The 23,513-nt window shown below is 50.4% G+C and overlaps 1 protein-coding gene across 3 annotated transcripts in view; it reads right to left on the reverse strand.

The window, feature by feature from the left end:
* Positions 1 to 23,513, reverse strand: part of MDM2 (MDM2 proto-oncogene) — a 62,089-nt gene that overhangs the window by 29,174 nt on the left and 9,402 nt on the right. For all 3 annotated transcript variants that reach the window (XM_075344875.1, XM_075344877.1, XM_075344876.1), the window contains exons 3-5: positions 9,275 to 9,349; positions 9,029 to 9,162; positions 6,075 to 6,124 (exon numbers count right to left, since the gene is read on the reverse strand). In XM_075344875.1, the coding sequence (XP_075200990.1) occupies positions 6,075 to 6,124; positions 9,029 to 9,162; positions 9,275 to 9,349 (259 nt within the window). The remainder of the gene's footprint in view (positions 1 to 6,074; positions 6,125 to 9,028; positions 9,163 to 9,274; positions 9,350 to 23,513) is intronic.

Consider the following 23,513-nt stretch of genomic DNA (forward strand, 5'->3'; position numbering starts at 1 on the left):
GATAAGAATATCCTCCACGTTCTGTGGTAGATCTTAGCGGACGTGGGCTTCCTAGCCTGTCTCATGGTGGCAATGACCCCTTGGGATAATCCTGAAGACGCTAGGATCCAGGACTCAATGGCCACACAGTCAGGTTCAGGGCCGCAGAATTCCGATGGAAAAACGGCCCTTGGGACAGTAAGTCTGGTCGGTCTGGTAGTGCCCACGGTTGGCCGACCGTGAGCTGCCACAGATCCGGATACCACGCCCTCCTCGGCCAGTCTGGGGCGACGAGTATGACGCGGCTGCAATCGGATCTGATCTTGCGTAGCACTCTGGGCAAGAGTGCCAGAGGTGGAAACACATAAGGGAGCCGGAACTGCGACCAATCTTGCACTAGGGCGTCTGCCGCCAGCGCTCTTTGATCGCGAGACCGTGCCATGAAGGTTGGGACCTTGTTGTTGTGCCGGGACGCCATGAGGTCGACGTCCGGCCTTCCCCATCGGCGACAGATTTCCTGAAACACGTCTGGGTGAAGGGACCATTCCCCTGCGTCCATGCCCTGGCGACTGAGGAAGTCTGCTTCCCAGTTTTCTACGCCGGGGATGTGAACTGCGGATATGGTGGAGGCCGTGGCTTCCACCCACATCAGAATCCGCCGGACTTCCTGGAAGGCTTGCCGACTGCGTGTCCCCCCTTGGTGGTTGATGTATGCCACCGCTGTGGAGTTGTCCGACTGAATTCGGATCTGCCTTCCTTCCAGCCACTGCTGGAAGGCTAGTAGGGCAAGATACACTGCTCTGATTTCCAGAACATTGATCTGAAGGGTGGACTCCTGCTGAGTCCACGTACCCTGAGCCCTGTGGTGGAGAAAAACTGCTCCCCACCCTGACAGACTCGCGTCTGTCGTGACCACCGCCCAAGACGGTGGTAGGAAGGATCTTCCCTGTGATAATGAGGTGGGAAGAAGCCACCACTGCAGAGAGTCCTTGGCCGTCTGGGAAAGGGAGACTTTCCTGTCCAGGGATTTTGACTTCCCGTCCCATTGGCGGAGAATGTCCCATTGAAGTGGGCGCAGATGAAACTGCGCAAACGGAACCGCCTCCATTGCCGCCACCATCTTCCCGAGGAAGTGCATGAGGCGTCTTAAGGAGTGCGACTGACTTTGAAGGAGAGCCTGCACCCCAGTCTGTAGAGACCGCTGCTTGTCCAGCGGAAGCTTCACTATCGCTGAGAGAGTATGAAACTCCATGCCAAGATACGTTAGTGATTGGGTCGGTGACAGATTTGACTTTGAGAAGTTGATGATCCACCCGAACGTCTGGAGAGTCTCCAGTGCAACAGTCAAGCTGAGTTGGCATGCCTCTTGAGAGGGTGCCTTGACCAGTAGATCGTCCAAGTAAGGGATCACAGAGTGTCCCTGAGAGTGCAAGACTGCTACCACTGCCGCCATGATCTTGGTGAACACCCGTGGGGCTGTCGCCAGACCAAATGGCAGAGCTACGAACTGAAGATGGTCGTCTCCTATCACGAAGCGTAGAAAGCGTTGGTGCTCTGTAGCAATCGGCACGTGGAGATAAGCATCCTTGATGTCTATTGATGCTAGGAAATCTCCTTGAGACATTGAGGCAATGACTGAGCGGAGGGATTCCATCCGGAACCGCCTGGCGTTCACATGCTTGTTGAGCAGTTTTAGGTCCAGAACAGGACGGAATGAGCCGTCCTTTTTTGGCACCACAAAGAGATTGGAGTAAAAACCTTGACCTCGTTCCTGAAGAGGAACAGGGACCACCACTCCTTCTGCTCTTAGAGAATTCACCGCCTGCAGAAGGGCATCTGCTCGGTCGGGATGTGGGGAAGTTCTGAAGAACCGAGGCGGAGGACGAGAACTGAACTCTATCCTGTACCCGTGAGACAAAATGTCTGTTACCCACCGGTCTTTGACCTGTGGCAGCCAAATGTCGCAAAAGCGGGAGAGCCTGCCACCGACCGAGGATGCGGAGGGAGGCGGCCGAAAGTCATGAGGCAGCCGCCTTGGAAGCGGTACCTCCGGTTGCTTTCTTGGGGCGTGAGTGAGCCCGCCAGGAATCAGAGCTCCTTTGCTCTTTCTGAGTCCCTTTGGACGAGGAGAATTGGGGCTTACCCGAGCCTCGAAAGGACCGAAACTTTGACTGCCACTTCCTCTGTGGAGGTTTGCTTGATCTGGGCTGGGGTAAGGAGGAGTCCTTACCTTTGGACTGTTTAATGATTTCCGCCAATTGCTCACCAAACAGTCTGTCTCCAGATAATGGCAAGCTGGTTAAACATTTTTTAGAAGCAGAATCTGCTTTCCATTCCTTTAACCACAAGGCTCTGCGCAAAACTACAGAGTTGGCGGATGCCATTGAGGTACGGCTCGTAGAGTCCAGTACCGCATTGATAGCGTAGGTCGCAAACGCAGACATTTGCGTAGTTAGGGACGCCACTTGCGGCACTGCTGGACGTATGAGAGAGTCCACCTGTGCCAGACCAGCTGAAATAGCTTGGAGCGCCCACACGGCCGCGAATGCTGGAGCAAACGACGCGCCAATAGCTTCATAGACAGATTTCAACCAAAGGTCCATCTGTCTGTCATTGGCATCTTTAAGTGAAGCCCCATCCTCCACTGCAACTATGGATCTAGCTGCAAGTCTGGATATTGGAGGGTCCACTTTTGGACACTGGGTCCAGCGTTTGACCACGTCAGGGGGAAAAGGATAACGTGTATCCTTAAGGCGTTTAGAAAAACGCTTGTCCGGATAAGTATTGTGTTTCTGGATGGATTCTCTGAAGTCAGAGTGGTCCAGAAAAGTACTCAATTTACGCTTGGGATACAGGAAATGGAATTTCTCCTGCTGTGCAGCTGCCTCCTCTGCAGAAGGGGCTGGGGGAGAAATATCCAACAGCCTATTGATGGCCGCTATAAGGTCATTTACCATGGCGTCACCATCTGGCGTATCCAAATTGAGTGCGGCGTCAGGACAAGACTCCTGATCACCCACCTCTGAGCCATCATATAGAGACCCTTCTCGCTGAGACCCTGATCCGCGTGATGACGTGGAGGGTCTCTCCCAGCGAGCTCGCTTAGGCGGACTGGGACTGTCATCGGAGTCAGAGCCCTCAGCCTGTGATGCCTGGGACCCCCTTGAATTACGGATTAATTCCAGCTGAGGGGGGCCGGGGAACATAGACACAGCGGTGTCCATGGTCTGAGCAACTGGCCTGGACTGCAAGGTCTCCAGGATTTTTGTCATAGTCACAGACATATTATCAGCAAAGACTGCAAATTCTGTCCCCGTCACCGGGGTAGGGTTCACAGGCGTCTCTGCCTGGGCTACCACCACAATAGGTTCTGGCTGACGAAGTGCCACTGGGACTGAACATTGCACACAATGAGAGTCGTTGGAGCCTGCTGGTAGATTAGCCCCACATGCTGTACAAGCAGTGTATACAGCCCGTGCCTTGGCACCCTTGCGTTTTGCGGATGACATGCTGTTGTCTCCTCAAAGCAATATAGGGTGTACAGCCAAGAAGCGACCTTACAGTGCAGTACACAAATATAACACTGTGGCACTAGTGGGGCCGCACGTATGTGCTGCTTACCGCCCGCTTAGCGCGGGTGTGTGGTCGCCAGAAACCCCTAGCCTGGGTCCCTCAGAGCCTGCGTCCGTTCTCCAGCCAGACTGCATGTGTATAATGGCTGCCGGCGTCCTGGGGAGCTGCAAGCCTGGGGGCGGGCCTAGGGCGTGCACAGAGAAAAAGCGCGAAGCCTGTGTCCTACTGTTCTCAGTGAGAGGGCTGGAGCATGTAAATCGTGCTCCAGCCCTCGGCGCTGCCGATTGAACAACGTCTCTCCCCTACCCTGATTGACAGGGTGGGGGGCGTTAACGAAGCGGAGCTAGGCCGCAGTAAACCGGGGACTAAAGTTAGAAGCGCCGCCGCCGTAAAAGCGCGGTCGGCGCGTCCCCGGCGCACTACAAGTCGCAGCTGCGCCGCCGCTCCAGGGGCGGTCGGCGCGGCGATCCACACACATAAAGTCCCCCAGTAATCTGCGGGGACTATAAGCCCAGCGCACAGCGCTACAGTCCCCGGCGCACTAGCACACCCAGCAAGCCTGGGGTGTGCGTGGCCTGCCATACGGGGACACAGAGTACCTGAAAGTTGCAGGGCCTTGTCCCTGAACGGCACTCCCGCTCCACATCCAGCAGGTTCTATGGGTCTGTGGATGGAGCCCGGCCTCAGGGCTTGGTGGCCGGTAAGATCCCACTTCCTCAGAGCCCCTCAGGGGGATGGGGAAGGAAAACAGCATGTGGGCTCCAGCCTCCGTACCCGCAATGGGTACCTCAACCTTACAAACCACAAGTGGGGTAAGAAGGGAGCATGCTGGGGGCCCCATATGGGCCCTCTTTTCTTCCATCCGATATAGTCAGCAGCTACTGCTGACTAAACAGTGGAGCTATGCGTGGATGTCTGACCTCCTTCGCACAAAGCAGAAAACTGGTGAGCCAGTGATCCCACTGGGGGTGTATAGCCAGAAGGGGAGGGGCCTTACACTTTTTAGTGTAATTGCTTTGTGTGGCCTCCGGAGGCAGTGCTATACACCCAATCGTCTGGGTCTCCCAATGGAGCGCCGAAGAAAGTAATAAAATGTGGTGCGAGATACCTAAAAGTTTAAGACAAAAAACTGCACCAGAATTATTGCACGTGTAAAGTAAATATCCTGCTATCCTTTTCAGGCATTTAAAACATGTTTCTACATGAATTTTCACAAATTCTCAAGTGCTATAAACAAGGATGAGGAAAAAAAATAACATACACAAAGCAGGCTACATTCTTTACATTACGGACAAAAAAAGGTGATACAATCTAAAATGCATTTATGTATGTAGTATGTCTTTATGTGTTATATTTTACTATAGGCTTTAATGTGACATAACTACAGAGTTTTGGACAAATAATATCAGAAACAAAAATTCCATAATGCATCAGAAAAAAAAAAAAAAAAAAAGACGTTTTATGAAGAGCTGCAAGTAAAATGAACATGAAAAGATCTGAGAGAGGCAAATAGCAGTAATTTTAGAATTATAAATTGGACAGGAGCGTGGAATCAGCAATTGTAGCTTTGGCGGGTGTTGGAAGTTACCTAAGTGAAATATACCAACTCCAGCTTTGAAAGAAAAAAAAACAACACAAAAACAGATAAGTTATTAACCTTCATAAGAATTTAGACAGGTTTAAAAAGGGAACTTAAAGATCCCATATGGTATGCTAACAAGGCCAGCGACTAGTCGCAAGGGCATTAGTTCCCTTGGCTAGTAAGAATGTAAGAATGCCTTTTTGGGTGTGCCAACATGCTAATGAATGTGCAGCGTCAGAGGATGGTCGCACTCACCTCTGCTGCTATCGCACCCGAAGCTGGACTTCGACTGCGCATGATCCCGGACTTTCAGTGATGCGCACTATGAAGCCGGGTGTACGCGTCCTGGCTTCAAACTCATGTAGTGCGCATGACCGAAAGTCCGGGATCATGCGCACTGAGCCGAAGTCCAGCGATGGCAACAGAGAGGTGAGCGCAACCATCCTCTAATGCTGCCCATTTATTAGTATGTTTGCACGCCCACAGGGGCGTACTTACATGCTAAGGGGGCCAACTAGCCAAGGGAACCAACACCCTTGCAACTAGTCGCTGGCCTCATTAGCATATCATATGGGATCTTAAAAGGATCTTTAGAAAGTATTTTTAATCTATGCGACTATAGGCTGGCACTGTTAGGAAGGGATTAGCAATATGCACCCAGAACTGCTCATGGTTCTGGGTGCATATTGCAGCTTACAGGTTCCCTTTAATATGACTATATTTATATGTTCTATCAATCTAAAAGGTTACCAGTGAGAATACCAGTTTACTGCAGTAAATTAGTAATTATCTGACATTGATGAAGGAAATGGAGTGTAGAAAAATAGATGAGACACAGTCACAACCTCTGCTTACTGATTCCACAGTCCTGACAACTTTAAAAACCCAAGTATCAACATCAGAATGTAGAATAACTGCAGTAATTTCATCAGAATTTTACCTTCCGAGTCTGCAGTTATCAGATTCTTAGAAATCATTGCATAGAGTCTCCTAAAATAAAGAGATCATGTCTGAGTTATAGATGTAGCTTATAACAGTTCATTGTTATGTCTACAACACTTCAAAAGTTGTTAACTGTGCAACCCAATTAGAACAATATATTTTTGACAGCTCTCAATGCAGCCAAGAACACCCTAGATGTTGTCACCACCCACCCAATAGTCTGTATCTATATATATATAATTGCCTTATTCTGTCTGTCTGTCTTGCTCCAAAATTGTGTCACCGTGACAGTGTCACCGTGACAGTGTCATAAAAGTGACAACTGTCGGATTGGCCGCTGGGCTCGCCCTGCCCCCCCCCCGCATGGATTAGCCGCCCTGGGCTCGGCCTGGCTCCACCCACCCACGGATTGGCCGCTCGCCTCGGCCTTGCCCCGCCCCCCACATGGATTAGCCGCTCGCCCCGGACCTCCGCACGCACCCCCAGAAGAGAGCAGACAGAAGAAAGAAGACCCCGCAGTCATACTCACCAGATGCCGACCGGGAGCAGGTGAGCGCATCAAGGTCCTGCAGCGGCGGAGCACACACACACATACATAAGGACACACAAACACACATCAGATCACACTCACTCACTCTCACACACACATCAGATCGCATCCACACACAACAACATCCAGTGATATTGCTTACTTCTCAGCGGCGATACTGTGCGTGCAGTGACCTTCCAGGACCTGCCGGAGGATCACATGGCCGGAAGCATGTGGTATCTCCGGATGTTGTGAGTGTGTGAGCGCGTATGTGCAATATCGTCAGTGTGTGTGTGCGCGTGTATGCGATCGGGTGTGTGCGTGTGTTCTGATGTGTGAGTGTATGCGATCGGATCTGTGAGTGTCGGCAGAGGAGCACGGCGTGAGCACAGCTGCTGGGACCGCCCACCGGAGGGCACAGAGAGAAGTGGTGTGTGAGTGTACGCGATCAGATGTGTGCGTGTATACTGTCTGATGTGTGACTGTGGAGCACGATGGGGAGTGCGCAGCATGGGGGATGGAGCACGATGGGGGGTGCGCAGCATGGGGAATGGAGCACGATGGGGGGTGCGCAGCATGGGGGATGGAGCACGATGGGGGGGTGCACACTTCCCCCCCAAAACACACACACAGCGCCACACGCGCACCGCACACACACTGGGAACCACAAACACCGCCCTACACGGACAACGCCGCACACACACACACCACCCAACACACAAACACCGCGGCATAAACAAATATACGCACATACTGCGCAACACACACACACTGCACAAAACATACCTCCCCCAAAACACACCCACGCACTCCACACCCACACAAACCGTGCAACACACACAGCACCACACACACAGAACGCTGTAGACACACAGCGCTCCACAAACAACGCAACACACACCACAAACATACAACACCACTCTCACACACCCCCTCCACCCAGACAACACCCAGAACATTTACAGTGCCCTACACAAACACTGGCAACTACACACAACAACATCGATATATATAACAAAAAACATACATTAACTACACAATAAATTCTATAATACCCGATGCGTTAGAATCGGGCCACCTTCTAATTATATATATATCTCCGTACTAAGTGTAGCTAGACATTCACCAGACACTTTGCAGTACAATCCCAAAATAACCCATATTCATGCACACATATATAAGTGGATTCCCCCTCTGCGTATAGACGTTTAATGGTTTTTGCATACTATCTTTCAGCCATGTCAGTAAGCATATCAGTATTACAACAGGTTACAAAATATGGAAGGAAGTGCCCACAGACTTTCATCAGCCAAATGTATGAGAAGAGTGTGTCCATTTAGAATACATTTAGGGCTGGATTGATCAAAGCTGTCACATCAGAATTTTGGTGTAAAAGCTTTAAACAGTCACAAGATTTAGGCACAACTTGGGGTTGTGCCTTCATTTTGCGACTTTTGGTGTCTTCACTTCGGTTCTGGTGAAAAAGGCACAGAAGAAATTCTTGTCCCCCCCCTCCCAACACCCCCCAAAATCCCCAAATAATCTAAAACATCTTTACAGGTTATTCCACAATTACCTGAACAAATGCGATTTTAGTTTTTAACCAAACGCTTATAATATAGCAACCTGAATAAGGCCTAAAGTCAGGTCTGGACATGTAGCCAATGCACCCCAATATTAAAAGGAGTGGTTCACCCATATTTTTTATTGTCTAGTTCGATATTATATTGAGAAACAATGTTTCTCTCAAATACCTTGTGTTGGCAATAGTGCCTGTGAGAGAAGCTATTGCAGACCGCTGATCCCGGTCCAGTGACGTCTCAGTCAAGTGCTGCACATGTCACATCCGTGCAGCATTCTTGTGTTTCACCGCTGTCACAGCCCATCTCCTCCCTGCTCCCTCACAGCGCGTCACGTCTCTTGCTTGCAGCGTTCTGCTGTGAGGGAGGAGGGAAGGGGGAGCAGGCAGCAGATGGGCTGTGACAGCAGTGAACACAAGAATGCAGCCGGCTGCACAGATGTGATGTTGCGGCACTTGACGGGGACGTCACCAGAGCGGGGAACAGCAGTCTGCAATAGCGCCTCTCACAGGCACTATTGCCAACACAAGGTATTTTGTTATGTTTCTCAATATAATATCGAACCAGACAATAAAAAATATGGGTGAACCACCCTTTTAACTGTAGGTACCTATTCTTTTTGGGTTGTTTGTATTGTACTTTATAGCCTGGTTAGCTCAGAAAAAAAATAAAAACCTCAAAATTGCTTATGGAAAACATGCAGAAGAATAAATTAAATAAGAATACAGTGTAAAAAACGACTGCCAACATTCTGAATGAAACCTTGTAAGTAAACAGGTCCTCTGTCGTATTATTGGGGTAAATAAAGTTACATAACAATATTGTTACAAACACATCAGTTACCTGGGTTCTTTTACAGAGAAGTTCTGTACCCCAAATAGTTCTCCAAGAGGATCATTAGCGCAGTGGACAATATGCTGTTGCTTCTCGTCATATAACTGCTTGGCCATAATGTATTGGCCAAGATGGTAAATAACCTATAGCGCAAGTACGAAGACATTGTAATAAACTACACATTACAAAGAAGATCATGGAAAACGCACTCATTGTATAATAATACATCTCATACCCAAAGCTTTCAGTTCCTACCTCTTTCATTGTGAAGGTTTCCTTCTGGGCACCAGTGGATTTTAACAGGTGTAGAAGAAGAGGGTTTGGTTTTACCTAAAAAAAAAAAAAAAAAGTGAGATATGAACACGTGATACTCCTTTTGATAAAGCATTAAGTGCGAAACGTGAGTCGGGGTGTTTGGAGCGGACATTACACAAAACATGGTTAGGCAACAAAATATTTTTTTCTTAGCTATTGCTGTTTACCCGTTACGTTGCGAAAGAGAGCGAGCAACTGGATCCTTTTTATCAGCATACCACATACAAGTTGTGTTTTTGAAACAAGGTAAAAAAGTGCAAATCAACGGATCCGGCAATATGATGCATGCAAGCGCATCTTAACGCGAATCCATTAAAAATGCATTGAAATGAGAACGCATTTGTCAAAGGATCCGGTCACATACGTTTGCCTTTTTATTAACGTCCGTCAAAAACAAATGCTGATGTGAAAGCAGCCTAACTCTACGTCAATAGTCTTGCTGCTTACAGGAAAATGTATACAGATCTCCTGTTTTCCCATCTGTCAGCAGCAGGGCTGTGGGGTCGGAGTCGTGGGGTCGGAGCTCATTTTGGTGGAGTCGGAGTCGGTATAAAATGCACCGACTCCGACTCCTAAAATATATAATAAATTGGGGACAGTAGTGCAATGCAGTATGTGCTGAATATTTTACTAAATAATAACATTTAGAATAATGCTTATATGTAAGTGAAAAATGTATTGTAGTACAATGTGAACATTAGACATTTAATTATTTTTATGATACAATAATCAAGATATTTAGATAGAACATAAAATATAATTATTGGAATACAACTTTAAAACACAAAAAACTAATAAATTGTAAATATATATATGTGTGTATATAGGTAAAGAAGGGAATTTTGTTTACTTACCGTAAATTCCTTTTCTTCTAGCTCCAATTGGGAGACCCAGACAATTGGGTGTATAGCTACTGCCTCCGGAGGCCGCACAAAGTACTACACTTAAAAGTGTAAGGCCCCTCCCCTTCTGGCTATACACCCCCCCGTGGGAGCGCGGGTCCCTCAGTTTTAGTGCAAAAGCAAGAAGGAGGAAAGCCAATAACTGTTTCAAAAACAAATTCAATCCGATAAACAATATCGGAGAACTTAACTTATCAACATGAACAACATGTGCACCCGAAAAACAAAACCCTAAGAAAAAACAGGGCGGGTGCTGGGTCTCCCAATTGGAGCTAGAAGAAAAGGAATTTACGGTAAGTAAACAAAATTCCCTTCTTTTTCGCTCCTAATTGGGAGACCCAGACAATTGGGACGTCCAAAAGCAGTCCCTGGGTGGGTAAAGGAATACCTCGTGATCGGGCTGTCAGGCAGCCCTTTCTTACAGGTGGGCCACCGCCGCCTGAAGGACTTGTCTACCTAGGCTGGCATCCGCCGAAGCGTAGGTATGCACCTGATAATGCTTGGTAAAAGTGTGCAGACTCGACCAGGTAGCCGCCTGGCACACCTGCTGAGCCGTAGCCTGATGCCGTAATGCCCAGGACGCACCCACGGCTCTGGTAGAATGGGCCTTCAGTCCAGATGGAATCGGAAGCCCAGCAGAACGGTAGGTGTGAAGAATTGGTTCCTTGATCCACCGCGCAAGGGTGGATTTGGAAGCTTGCGACCCTTTATGCTGACCAGCAACCAGGATAAAGAGTGCATCCGAACGGCGCAGAGGCGCCGTGCGGGAATGTAGGTCCTGAGTGCTCTCACCAGGTCCAACAGATGCAAACCCTTTTCAAATTGGTGAACTGGATGCGGACACAAAGATGGTAAAGTGATATCCTGATTGAGATGAAAGGAAGATACCACCTTGGGAAGAAACTCTGGAATTGGACGCAGTACTACCTTGTCTTGGTGAAACACCAGGAGGGGAGATTTGCAAGATAACGCCGCCAGCTCTGACACTCTCCGAAGAGACGTGACCGCCACCAGAAAAGCCACTTTCTGTGAAAGCCGAGAAAAGGAAATCTCCCTCATAGGCTCGAAAAGCGGCTTCTGGAGAGCAATTAGAACCTTGTTCAGATCCCAGGGTTCCAATGGCCGCTTGTAAGGGGGAACGATATGACAAACCCCTTGCAGGAACGTGCGTACCGTAGAAAGTCGCGCCAGGCGCTTCTGAAAGAATACGGATAGCGCGGAGACTTGACCTTTAAGGGAGCTAAGCGACAAACCTTTTTCCAACCCAGACTGCAGGAAGGAAAGAAAAATAGGCAATGCAAATGGCCAGGGAGAAACTCCCTGAGCAGAGCACCAAGATAAAAATATCTTCCACGTTCTGTGGTAGATCTTGGCGGAGGATGGTTTCCTAGCCTGTCTCATGGTGGCAACAACTTCATGAGATAAACCTGAGGTCCCTAGGATCCAGGACTCAATGGCCACTCAGTCAGGTTCAGGGCCGCAGAATTCAGATGGAAAAACGGCCCTTGAGACAGCAAGTCTGGACGGTCTGGTAGCGCCCACGGTTGGCCTACCGTGAGATACCACAGATCCGGGTACCACGACCTCCTTGGCCAGTCTGGAGCGACGAGAATGGCGCGACGGCAGTCGGACCTGATTTTGCGGAGCACTCTGGGCAACAATGCCAGAGGTGGGAACACATAAGGTAGCCGGAACTGCGACCAATCCTGAACTAAGGCGTCTGCCGCCAGAGCTCGGTGATCGTGAGACCGTGCCATGAAAACCGGGACCTTGTTGTTGTGCCGTGACGCCATCAGGTCGACGTCCGGCATCCCCCAGCGGCGACAGATCTCCTGAAACACGTCCGGGGTGAAGGGACCATTCCCCTGCGTCCATGCCCTGGCGACTGAGAAAGTCTGCTTCCCAGTTTTCCACGCCTGGGATGTGAACTGCGGATATGGTGGATGCTGTGTTTTCCACCCACGTCAGAATCCGCCGGACTTCCTGGAAGGCTTGCCGACTGCGTGTTCCCCCTTGGTGGTTGATGTACGCCACCGCTGTGGAATTGTCCGACTGAATCCGGATCTGCTTGCCTTCCAGCCACTGTTGGAAGGCTCGCAGAGCAAGATAGACTGCTCTGATTTCCAGAACATTGATCTGAAGGGTGGACTCTTTCTGAGTCCACGTACCCTGAGCCCTGTGGTGAAGAAACACTGCTCCCCACCCTGATAGGCTCGCATCTGTCGTGACCACCGCCCAGGATGGGGGGTAGGAACGACTTTCCTTTTGACAATGAGGTGGGAAGAAGCCACCATTGGAGAGAGTCCTTGGCTGCCTGAGAGAGGGAGACATCCTGTCGAGGGACGTCGACTTCCCGTCCCATTGGCGGAGAATGTCCCATTGTAGAGGGCGCAGATGAAACTGCGCGAAAGGGACTGCTACCATTGCTGCCACCATCTTCCCTAGGAAATGCATGAGGCGCCTCAAGGAGTGCGACTGGCCCTGAAGGAGAGATTGCACCCCTGTCTGCAGAGAACACTGCTTGTCCAGTGGAAGCTTCACTATCGCTGAGAGAGTATGAAACTCCATGCCAAGATATGTTAGTGATTGGGTCGGGGTTAGATTTGACTTTGAAAAGTTGATAATCCACCCGAAACTCTGGAGAGTCTTCAGTGCCACGTTCAGACTGTGTTGGCATGCCTCTTGAGAGGGTGCCTTTATAAGTAGATCGTCCAAATACGGGATCACAGAGTGACCCTGCGAGTGCAGGACAGCTACTACTGCTGCCATGACCTTGGTGAAGACCCGAGGGGCTGTTGCCAGCCCGAAAGGTAACGCTACGAACTGCAGGTGTTCGCTTTGTATAACGAAGCGTAGAAAACGCTGATGCTCTGGCGCCATCGGCACGTGGAGATAAGCATCTTTGATGTCTATTGATGCTAGGAAATCTCCTTGAGACATGGAGGCTATGACGGAGCGTAGAGATTCCATCCGGAACCTCCTGGTTTTTACGTGTTTGTTGAACAACTTTAGATCCAGGACGGGCCGAAACGACCCGTCCTTCTTTGGCACCACAAACAGATTGGAGTAAAAACCGTGACCTTGTTCCTGAAGAGGAACGGAAGTCGCCACTCCTTCCGCCTTCAGAGCGGCCACCGCCTGCAGCAGAGCATCGGCTCGGTCGGGCGGTGGGGAAGTTCTGAAGAAACGAGTTGGAGGACGAGAGCTGAACTCTATCCTGTACCCGTGAGACAGAATGTCCCTCACCCAACGGTCTTTGACCTGTGACAGCCAAATGTCGCCAAAGCGGGAGAGCCTCCCACCGACCGAGGATGCGGAAAGAGGAGACTGAGAGTCATGAGGAAGCCGTCTTGGTAACGGTTCTTCCTGCTGTCTTTTTTGGGCGTGACTGAGTCCGCCAAGAATCTGAGCCTCTCTGATCCTTTTGAGTCCTTTTGGACGAGGAGAATTGGGACCTGCCTGAGCCTCGAAAGGACCGAAAACCAGACTGACCCCTCCTTTGTTGGGGTTTGTTTTGTCTGTGTTGAGGTAAGGATGAGTCCTTACCCTTGGAGTGTTTGATGATTTCATCCAAACGCTCCCCAAACAATCGGTCACGAGAAAAAGGCAAACTGGTTAAGCACTTCTTGGAAGCAGAATCTGCCTTCCATTCTCTCAACCACAGGGCTCTGCGTAAAACCACGGAGTTGGCTGACGCCACCGCCGTACGGCTCGTAGAGTCTAGGACAGCATTAATCGCGTAAGACGCGAATGCAGACATTTGAGAGGTCAATGGTGCCACCTGCGGAGCAGATGTACGTGTGAACGAGTCGACTTGTATAAGCCCAGCTGAAATAGCTTGGAGTGCCCATACGGCTGCGAAAGCTGGCGCCAACGACGCTCCAATAGCTTCATAGATGGATTTCAACCAGAGCTCCATCTGCCTGTCAGTGGCATCTTTAAGTGCCGCTCCATCTTCTACTGCAACTAAGGATCTAGCTGCAAGCCTGGAGATTGGAGGGTCCACCTTGGGACACTGGGTCCAACCCTTGACCACGTCAGGGGGAAAAGGATAGCGTGTATCTTTAAGCCGTTTAGAAAACCGCTTCTCAGGATAAGCGTGGTGTTTCTGGATTGCGTCTCTAAAGTCAGCGTGGTCCAGAAAAGTGCTTAATTTACGCTTGGGATATCTGAAATGGAATTTCTCATGCTGTGAAGCTGACTCCTCCGCAGGAGGAGCTGGCGGAGAAATATCTAACATCTTATTGATGGACGCTATAAGATCATTCACTATGGCGTCACCATCCGGTGTATCCAGATTGAGAGCGGTCCCAGGATCAGAATCCTGATCAGTTACATCCGCCTCATCACCCATAGATTCGTCCCGCTGGGATCCTGACCAGTGAGACGAAGTTGAGGGCCCCTCATAGCGAGCCCGCTTAGGTTGTCTGGGACTGTCGTCCGAGTCAGAGTCGTCACCCTGGGGTGCATGTGACACCCCCGGAGCACGGAAGTGTTCCAGCTGAGGGGGACCAGGGAGCAATGGTGCAACAGTGTCCATGGTCTGAGTTACTGGTCTAGACTGCAATGTTTCAAGAATCTTTGACATAGTCATAGACAATCTGTCAGCAAAAGCTGCAAACTCCGTTCCTGTCACCTGGACAGCATTCACAGGTGGTACACCCTGGGTCACGTCCAGCAAGAGGCCCCGGCTGTGCAAGTGCCACAGGGCCCGAGCACTGCACACAATGGGGGTCAGTGGAACCTGCCGGTAGAGCAGCCCCACATGCGGTACAGGCAGTATATAATGTCTGTGCCTTGGCACCCTTGCGTTTTACGGACGACATGCTGTTGCCTCCTTGTAATCTAGGAGGGTATATAGCCGAGAATCACCAGCGACCGTACAGTGCAAAGTATTTGCAAACACAAAATACTAAGTACACAAAAGGCACAAGTGGGGGTGAGCCCTTGAGGGCTGCTTACCGCCCGCTGAACAGCGGGTATGAGGCCGTAGCATCCCGTGTCTGGGCCTCCCCGTCTCCCCTCTGCAGCTCAGCGTGCAGGCAGGAATGGCTGCCGGCGTTCTGTGAAGAGGAGCGGACCGTGGGCGTGCCACAAACAAAAGTGCGGGAAACTGCGTCCTACTGTGCCTGGTGTGAGGGCTGGAGTATGTAAAAACGACTCCAGCCCTCAGCGCTGATGCTCTGTACAGCGTCCCGCCCTCCTCCTGACTGGCAGGTGCGGAGGCGGGAACGAACGAACTAGGCCGCAAAAGCCGGGGACTGTAGTAATAAGCGCGGCCGTGATATATGCACGGCCAGCGCGGAAGTCCCCGGCGCACCACAAGTCCCAGCCGCGTCGCAGTCCCAGCGGCCGGCGCGACCGTTCGCCCTAAGTCTACCCACTCAGCCAAGCTGAAGTGAGGAAATGGCACAAGCGCAGCAGCGCTGATGTCCCCGGCGCACTAACACACCCAGCAATGCTGCGGTGTGCGCGCGGTATGCACGGGGACACAGAGTACCTTGACGGAGCAGGGCCCTGTCCCTGACGATACTCAGCTCCATATCCAGCGGCTTCTCCAGGGGCTGCGGATGGAGCACGTTCTCAGTGCCTGGAGACCGGTAAAACCCCACTTCACCCAGAGCCCTAATGGGGATGGGGAAGGAATCAGCATGTGGGCTCCAGCCTCCGTACCCGCAATGGGTACCTCAACCTTAACAAACACCGCCGACAGAAAGTGGGGTGAGAAGGGAGCATGCTGGGGGCCCTGTATGGGCCCTCTTTTCTTCCATCCGACATAGTCAGCAGCTGCTGCTGACTAAACAGTGGAGCTATGCGTGCGTGTCTGACCTCCTTCGCACAAAGCAAAAAACTGAGGGACCCGTGCTCCCACGGGGGGGTGTATAGCCAGAAGGGGAGGGGCCTTACACTTTTAAGTGTAGTACTTTGTGCGGCCTCCGGAGGCAGTAGCTATACACCCAATTGTCTGGGTCTCCCAATTAGGAGCGAAAAAGAAATATATATAGGTAAAATATATATAGGAGATATATATATTATATATACATATATACATTATATATATTTACCTATATATATTATATATACATATATACATTATATATATTTACCTATATATATATATATTTACACATATATATATATATATATATATATATATTTTACATATATACCGTATATGCCGGCGTATAAGACGACCCCCAACTTCTGCCCTAAAAATATAGAATTTGGGATATACTCACTGTATAAGACTACCCCGCTCCCAAATGAAAAAAAGTCTGCTTTGATTGCAACATGTTAATTTTAATTCCGCGAGAGCCGTACAATATGTTTTTAAAGGGCCATTGACAGATCAATCGCTCCAATGTTCACTTAGTACAGCAAGGAATGCTCCTCCCTGCTGTATAAAGCCACAACTGGACTGAAACAATGGTACTACACTCTGCTACAAACAGACAAACACACACAACTCTGCTACAAACAGACAAACACACACAACTCTGCTACATACAGACAAACACACACAACTCTGCTACATACAGACAAACACACACAACTCTGCTACATACAGACAAACACACAACTCTGCTACATACAGACAAACACACAACTCTGCTACATACAGACAAACACATACAACTCTGCTACATACAGACAAACATACAACTCTGCTACATACAGACAAACATACAACTCTGCTACATACAGACAAACACACACAACTCTGCTACATACAGACAAACACACAACTCTGCTACATACAGACAAACATACAACTCTGCTACATACAGACAAACACACACAACTCTGCTACATACAGACAAACACATACAACTCTGCTACATACAGACAAATACACACAACTCTGCTGCTCTGTGGGGCCTGCACCCGCGGCATCGGCGGGGGGGGGGGGGGGGGGGGATTGGCAGGGCATACATCTGGGGGGTTAGAAGCAGCTCACCGGGGCCCATAATGGGGAGGCGGGGAGGGCATTTACCCGATTAGGTCACGGTGGAGAGGGGGCCCACACAGCGCCGGACAGAAGCTCGCCTCCATCTGTGGGACTGAGAAGGCGGTAGCTCCGCCCACAGATGAAATTCAAAACAGGATGTCTGCGCGCCTTAAAGTGACGGCGCCGCAGATTGCTGCCGAGGACTGCGGTCCCCGGAACTCGGCCGGGGGCAGCAGAACTATAAAGGCGAGTGGGCCCCGGCCAAGGGACAGGAGAACTGACGAGGCCGAGTGGGCCCCCCCGGCTCTCCAGGGCCCCGGCATTTGCCCATAGACAGGTAGGAGCCCTGTCTGCGAGCCAGATACGGCCATCAAAAGAGCCATATCTGGCTCGCGAGCCATAGGTTCCCGACCCCTGCTGTATGATATATACCGTATTTTTCGCTTTATAAGACGCACCTGATTATAAGACGCACCCCCAAATTTGGTGAAGGAAAAGAGAATTTTTTTTTTTTAATGTTAAATGGGGTCCATCTTATAATGCCAGTGTCCCTCTAACAAATCATATAGGGTATATGTCCCTCATAGCCCCCCATCCTAAAATTAGCCCCTGGATATGGCCCCCTTATATTGAATATAGCCCCCTTGTGATGGCACACGTTCCCCTGTGCTGCCTATGGTCCCCTATGGATTGCACACGTTCCCGTGTTAGATAACGCCCCCATGCTGCTGCCCATGGCCCCTATAGATCGCACAAGTCCCCCTGTGTTAGATATCGCCCCCATAGTGCTGCCCATGGCCCCTATAGATCGCACAAGTCCCCCTGTGTTAGATATCGCCCCCATAGTGCTGCCCATGGTCCCTATAGATCGCACAAGTCCCCCTGTGTCAGATATCGCCCCCATAGTGCTGCCCATGGCCCCTATAGATCGCACAAGTCCCCCTGTGTCAGATATGGCCCCTAGGCTGCTGCCCAAAGTAAAATAAAACCCTCTTTCCTTATCTCCTCCAGCGCTGAGCTCCCTCCTGTCTGGCTCCGTGTTTCTGTTCTTCCACTTCCTGGTTCTCAGTGCGGTCATGTGATCGGCACAGCAGGCTGAGCTCTCTGCCTGCCTGATCACAGTGGAAGCAGGGACACGGGGAGAAACGCTGCAGGGGTAAGAAACGCTTTTTTATTTTAGAATGAGCAGCAGCCTGGGGGCCAAATCTAACACAGGGGTGGGCATGTGCGACCACACTGGGACGCAGGCTCATATAATATGCACCGCTGCCCCAGCCCCTCACTGCGTGCGATTTCAGCAACATTGGAGATGGACAGCGGCTGTGCATATTATATGAGCGGGTGCAGGAGATCAAAGGCTGCAGCCCGCAGCGTTCCCCTGTGCTCCAGAGCTGCTGCCCCCACCTCCCCTGGACGCTGCAGTGTACATATATATATACACCCCCCCCCCCCCCCCCCGTATATCCGGCGTATAAGACGACCCCCCACTGTAGCCATTATTTTAAGGGGGTAAAAGAAGGGAATTTTGTTTACTTACCGTAAATTCCTTTTCTTCTAGCTCCAATTGGGAGACCCAGACAATTGGGTGTATAGCTTCTGCCTCCGGAGGCCACACAAAGTATTACACTTAAAAGTGTAAACCCCTCCCCTTCTGCCTATACACCCCCCGTGCATCACGGGTTCCTCAGTTTTAGTGCAAAAGCAAGAAGGAGGAAAGCAAATAAATTGGTTTAAAGTAACTTCAATCCGAAGAAATTTCGGAGAACTGAAACCATTCAACATGAACAACATGTGTACACGAAAAAACAACAGCCCGAAGGGAACAGGGCGGGTGCTGGGTCTCCCAATTGGAGCTAGAAGAAAAGGAATTTACGGTAAGTAAACAAAATTCCCTTCTTCTTTGTCGCTCCATTGGGAGACCCAGACAATTGGGACGTCCAAAAGCTGTCCCTGGGTGGGTAAAATAATACCTCATAATAGAGCCGTAAAACGGCCCGTTCCTACAGGTGGGCAACCGCCGCCTGAAGGACTCGTCTACCTAGGCTGGCATCCGCCGAAGCATAGGTATGCACCTGATAGTGTTTGGTGAAAGTGTGCAGGCTCGACCAGGTAGCCGCCTGGCACACCTGCTGCGCCGTAGCCTGGTGCCGTAAAGCCCAGGACGCACCCACGGCTCTGGTAGAATGGGCCTTTAGCCCTGAGGGAACCGGAAGTCCAGAAGAACGGTAGGCTTCGAGAATTGGTTCCTTGATCCACCGAGCCAGTGTGGATTTGGAAGCCTGTGACCCCTTACGCTGACCAGCGACAAGGACAAAGAGTGCCTCCGAGCGGCGCAGGGGCGCCGTACGGGAAATGTAGATTCTGAGCGCTCTCACCAGATCTAACAAATGCAAATCCCTTTCACATTGATGAACTGGATGAGGACAAAAAGAAGGTAAGGAGATATCCTGATTGAGATGAAAGGTGGATACCACCTTAGGAAGGAATTCCGGAACCGGGTGCAGCACCACCTTGTCCTGGTGAAACACCAGGAAAGGAGCCTTGCATGACAACGCTGCTAGCTCAGACACTCTCCGAAGTGATGTGACTGCTACTAAGAAGCCCACCTTCTGCGAAAGGCGAGAAAGAGAAATATCCTTCAAAGGCTCAAAAGGTGCCTTCTGAAGGGCCATCAGAACCCTGTTCAGATCCCAGGGTTCTAACGGCCGCCTGTAAGGAGGGACAATGTGACAAACCCCCTGCAGGAACGTGCGTACCTGAGAAAGCCTGGCAAGACGCTTCTGAAAGAACACAGAGAGCGCTGAGACTTGTCCCTTAAGGGAGCCGAGCGACAAACCTTTTTCCAATCCTGATTGAAGAAAGGAAAGAAAAGTGGGCAATGCAAATGGCCAGGGAGAAAATCCCTGATCAGAGCACCAAGATAGGAATATCTTCCACGTCCTGTGGTAGATCTTGGCAGACGTTGGTTTCCTGGCCTGTCTCATAGTGGCAATGACCTCTTGAGATAACCCTGAAGACGCTAGGATCCAGGACTCAATGGCCACACAGTCAGGTTGAGGGCCGCAGAATTCAGATGGAAAAACGGCCCTTGAGACAGCAAGTCTGGACTGTCTGGTAGTGCCCACGGTTGGCCCACCGTGAGATGCCACAGATCCGGGTACCACGACCTCCTCAGCCAGTCTGGAGCGACGAGGATGGCGCGGCGGCAGTCGGCCCTGATCTTGCGTAACACTCTGGGCAACAGTGCCAGAGGTGGAAACACATAAGGGAGTTGAAACTGCGACCAATCCTGAACTAAGGCGTCTGCCGCCAGAGCTCTGTGATCGTGAGATCGTGCCATGAATGCCGTGACCTTGTTGTTGTGCCGGGACGCCATTAGGTCGACGTCCGGCATCCCCCAGCGGCAACAGATCTCCTGAAACACGTCCGGGTGAAGGGACCATTCCCCTGCGTCCATGCCCTGGCGACTGAGAAAGTCTGCTTCCCAGTTTTCTACGCCCGGGATGTGAACTGCGGATATGGTGGAGGCCGTGGCTTCCACCCACATCAAAATCCGCCGGACTTCCTGGAAGGCTTGCCGACTGCGTGTTCCGCCTTGGTGGTTGATGTAAGCCACCGCTGTGGAGTTGTCCGACTGAATTCGGATCTGCTTGCCTTCCAGCCACTGCTGGAACGCTTTTAGGGCAAGATACACTGCCCTGATCTCCAGAACATTGATCTGAAGGGAGGACTCTTGCTGAGTCCACGTACCCTGAGCCCTGTGGTGGAGAAAGACTGCTCCCCACCCTGACAGACTCGCGTCCGTCGTGACCACCGCCCAGGATGGGGGTAGGAAGGATTTCCCCTTCGACAATGAAGTGGGAAGAAGCCACCACCGAAGGGAAGCTTTGGCTGCCTGAGAGAGGGAGACGTTCCTGTCGAGGGACGTCGACTTCCTGTCCCATTTGCGTAGGATGTCCCATTGAAGAGGACGCAGGTGAAACTGCGCGAACGGGACTGCCTCCATTGCTGCCACCATCTTCCCTAGGAAGTGCATGAGGCGCCTCAAGGGGTGTGACTGACCTTGAAGGAGAGATTGCAACCCTGTCTGCAGTGACCGCTGTTTGTTCAGCGGGGGCATCACCATTGCTGAGATGGTATGAAACTCCATGCCAAGATATGTCAGCGATTGGGCCGGTGTCAGATTTGACTTTGGAAAATTGATGATCCACCCGAAACTCTGGAGAGTCTCCAGAGTAGCGTTGAGGCTGTGTTGGCATGCCTCTTGAGAGGGTGCCTTGACCAGCAGATCGTCTAAGTAAGGGATCACCGAGTGACCCTGAGAGTGGAGGACCGCAACTACTGTAGCCATGACCTTGGTGAAAACCCGTGGGGCTGTCGCCAGGCCGAACGGCAGTGCCGCGAACTGGAGGTGTTCGTCTCCTATGGCGAAGCGCAGGAAGCGCTGATGCTCTGGAGCAATCGGTACGTGGAGATAAGCATCTTTGATATCGATAGATGCAAGGAAATCTCCTTGGGACATTGAGGCGATGACGGAGCGGAGGGATTCCATCCGGAACCGCCTGGTCTTTACGTGTTTGTTGAGCAGTTTTAGGTCCAGGACAGGACGGAAAGACCCGTCCTTCTTTGGAACCACAAACAGGTTGTCAATTCAGCAACTCCTGATGTAGGAGAATAGACCTCTTCAAATTTAGGGAATATAGCATCAGAGGTTAAAATTTAACTTTTAATCTAGTATTAAAATCCTTGTAGACTAAAACATTAACCCAAAGTTCTCTGGATTGCTGTCGTTAAACAGCCCTCACAGCCCCAGAGAACCTATGACATAACAAACCAATCAAAAAAACACAACAAACACAAAACAAAATTGAGTATGATCGTTAACACTCCAAAAAGGACAGTGGTCCAATAGGAGTATATAAAAAATCATCAAAAACAACTCAATATAATAAACATATAGTGCACGGTAATCCTCAAAGAGGAATTTACCAATTCAAAATTTATAGAATGAGTTAGGTTTGATCTCACCCATTCTTGCAGCTTGGGGTGCAGAAGGCTTCCTCTATATGGGTCCACACAGCGTCAGCTGGCCCTATACTGACCCTAGAAGACCTTCATAATGTCTAACACCCCAAAGCTTCTGCTCTTACAAGAACAGACCACATCTAGTCCTCTCTTGTGCCCCTACAATATTCCTGGCCCTCGTCCCGACGCGTTTCATCAATTCCGACTCATCAGGGGACTTCAGTATTGCATTTAGAGGTAACAGGTCCTACACCCACCTGAGTCTGGGTGTAGGACCTGTTACCTCTAAATGCAATACTGAAGTCCCCTGATGAGTCGGAATTGATGAAACGCGTCGGGACGAGGGCCAGGAATATTGTAGGGGCACAAGAGAGGACTAGATGTGGTCTGTTCTTGTAAGAGCAGAAGCTTTGGGGTGTTAGACATTATGAAGGTCTTCTAGGGTCAGTATAGGGCCAGCTGACGCTGTGTGGACCCATATAGAGGAAGCCTTCTGCACCCCAAGCTGCAAGAATGGGTGAGATCAAACCTAACTCATTCTATAAATTTTGAATTGGTAAATTCCTCTTTGAGGATTACCGTGCACTATATGTTTATTATATGGAGTTGTTTTTGATGATTTTTTTATATACTCATATTGGACCACTGTCCTTTTTGGAGTGTTAACCATCATACTCAATTTTGTTTTGTGTTTGTTGTGTTTTTTTGATTGGTTTGTTATGTCATAGGTTCTCTGGGGCTGTGAGGGCTGTTTAACGACAGCAATCCAGAGAACTTTGGGTTAATGTTTTAGTCTACAAGGATTTTAATACTAGATTAAAAGTTAAATTTTAACCTCTGATGCTATAACCACAAACAGGTTGGAGTAAAAACCGTGACCCTGTTGCTGAAGAGGAACCGGGACCACCACTCCTTCTGCCTTCAGAGTGCCCACCGCCTGCAGAAGAGCATCGGCTCGCTCGGGAGGCGGAGATGTTCTGAAGAATCGAGTCGGAGGACGAGAGCTGAACTCTATCCTGTAACCGTGAGACAGAATGTCTCTCACCCAACGGTCTTTTACCTGTGGCAGCCAGGTGTCGCAAAAGCGGGAGAGCCTGCCACCGACCGAGGATGCGGTGTGAGGAGGCCGTAAGTCATGAGGAAGCCGCCTTGGTAACGGCACCTCCGGCGGTCTTTTTAGGACGTGACTTAGACCGCCATGAAACGGAGTTCCTCTGATCCTTCTGAGGCCTTTTGGACGAGGAGAATTGGGACCTGCCCGCGCCCCGAAAGGACCGAAACCTCGACTGTCCCCTCCTCTGTT

This window comes from Anomaloglossus baeobatrachus, chromosome 4, assembly GCF_048569485.1.
Source record: "Anomaloglossus baeobatrachus isolate aAnoBae1 chromosome 4, aAnoBae1.hap1, whole genome shotgun sequence".
Classification (NCBI taxonomy): Eukaryota; Metazoa; Chordata; class Amphibia; order Anura; family Aromobatidae; genus Anomaloglossus; species Anomaloglossus baeobatrachus.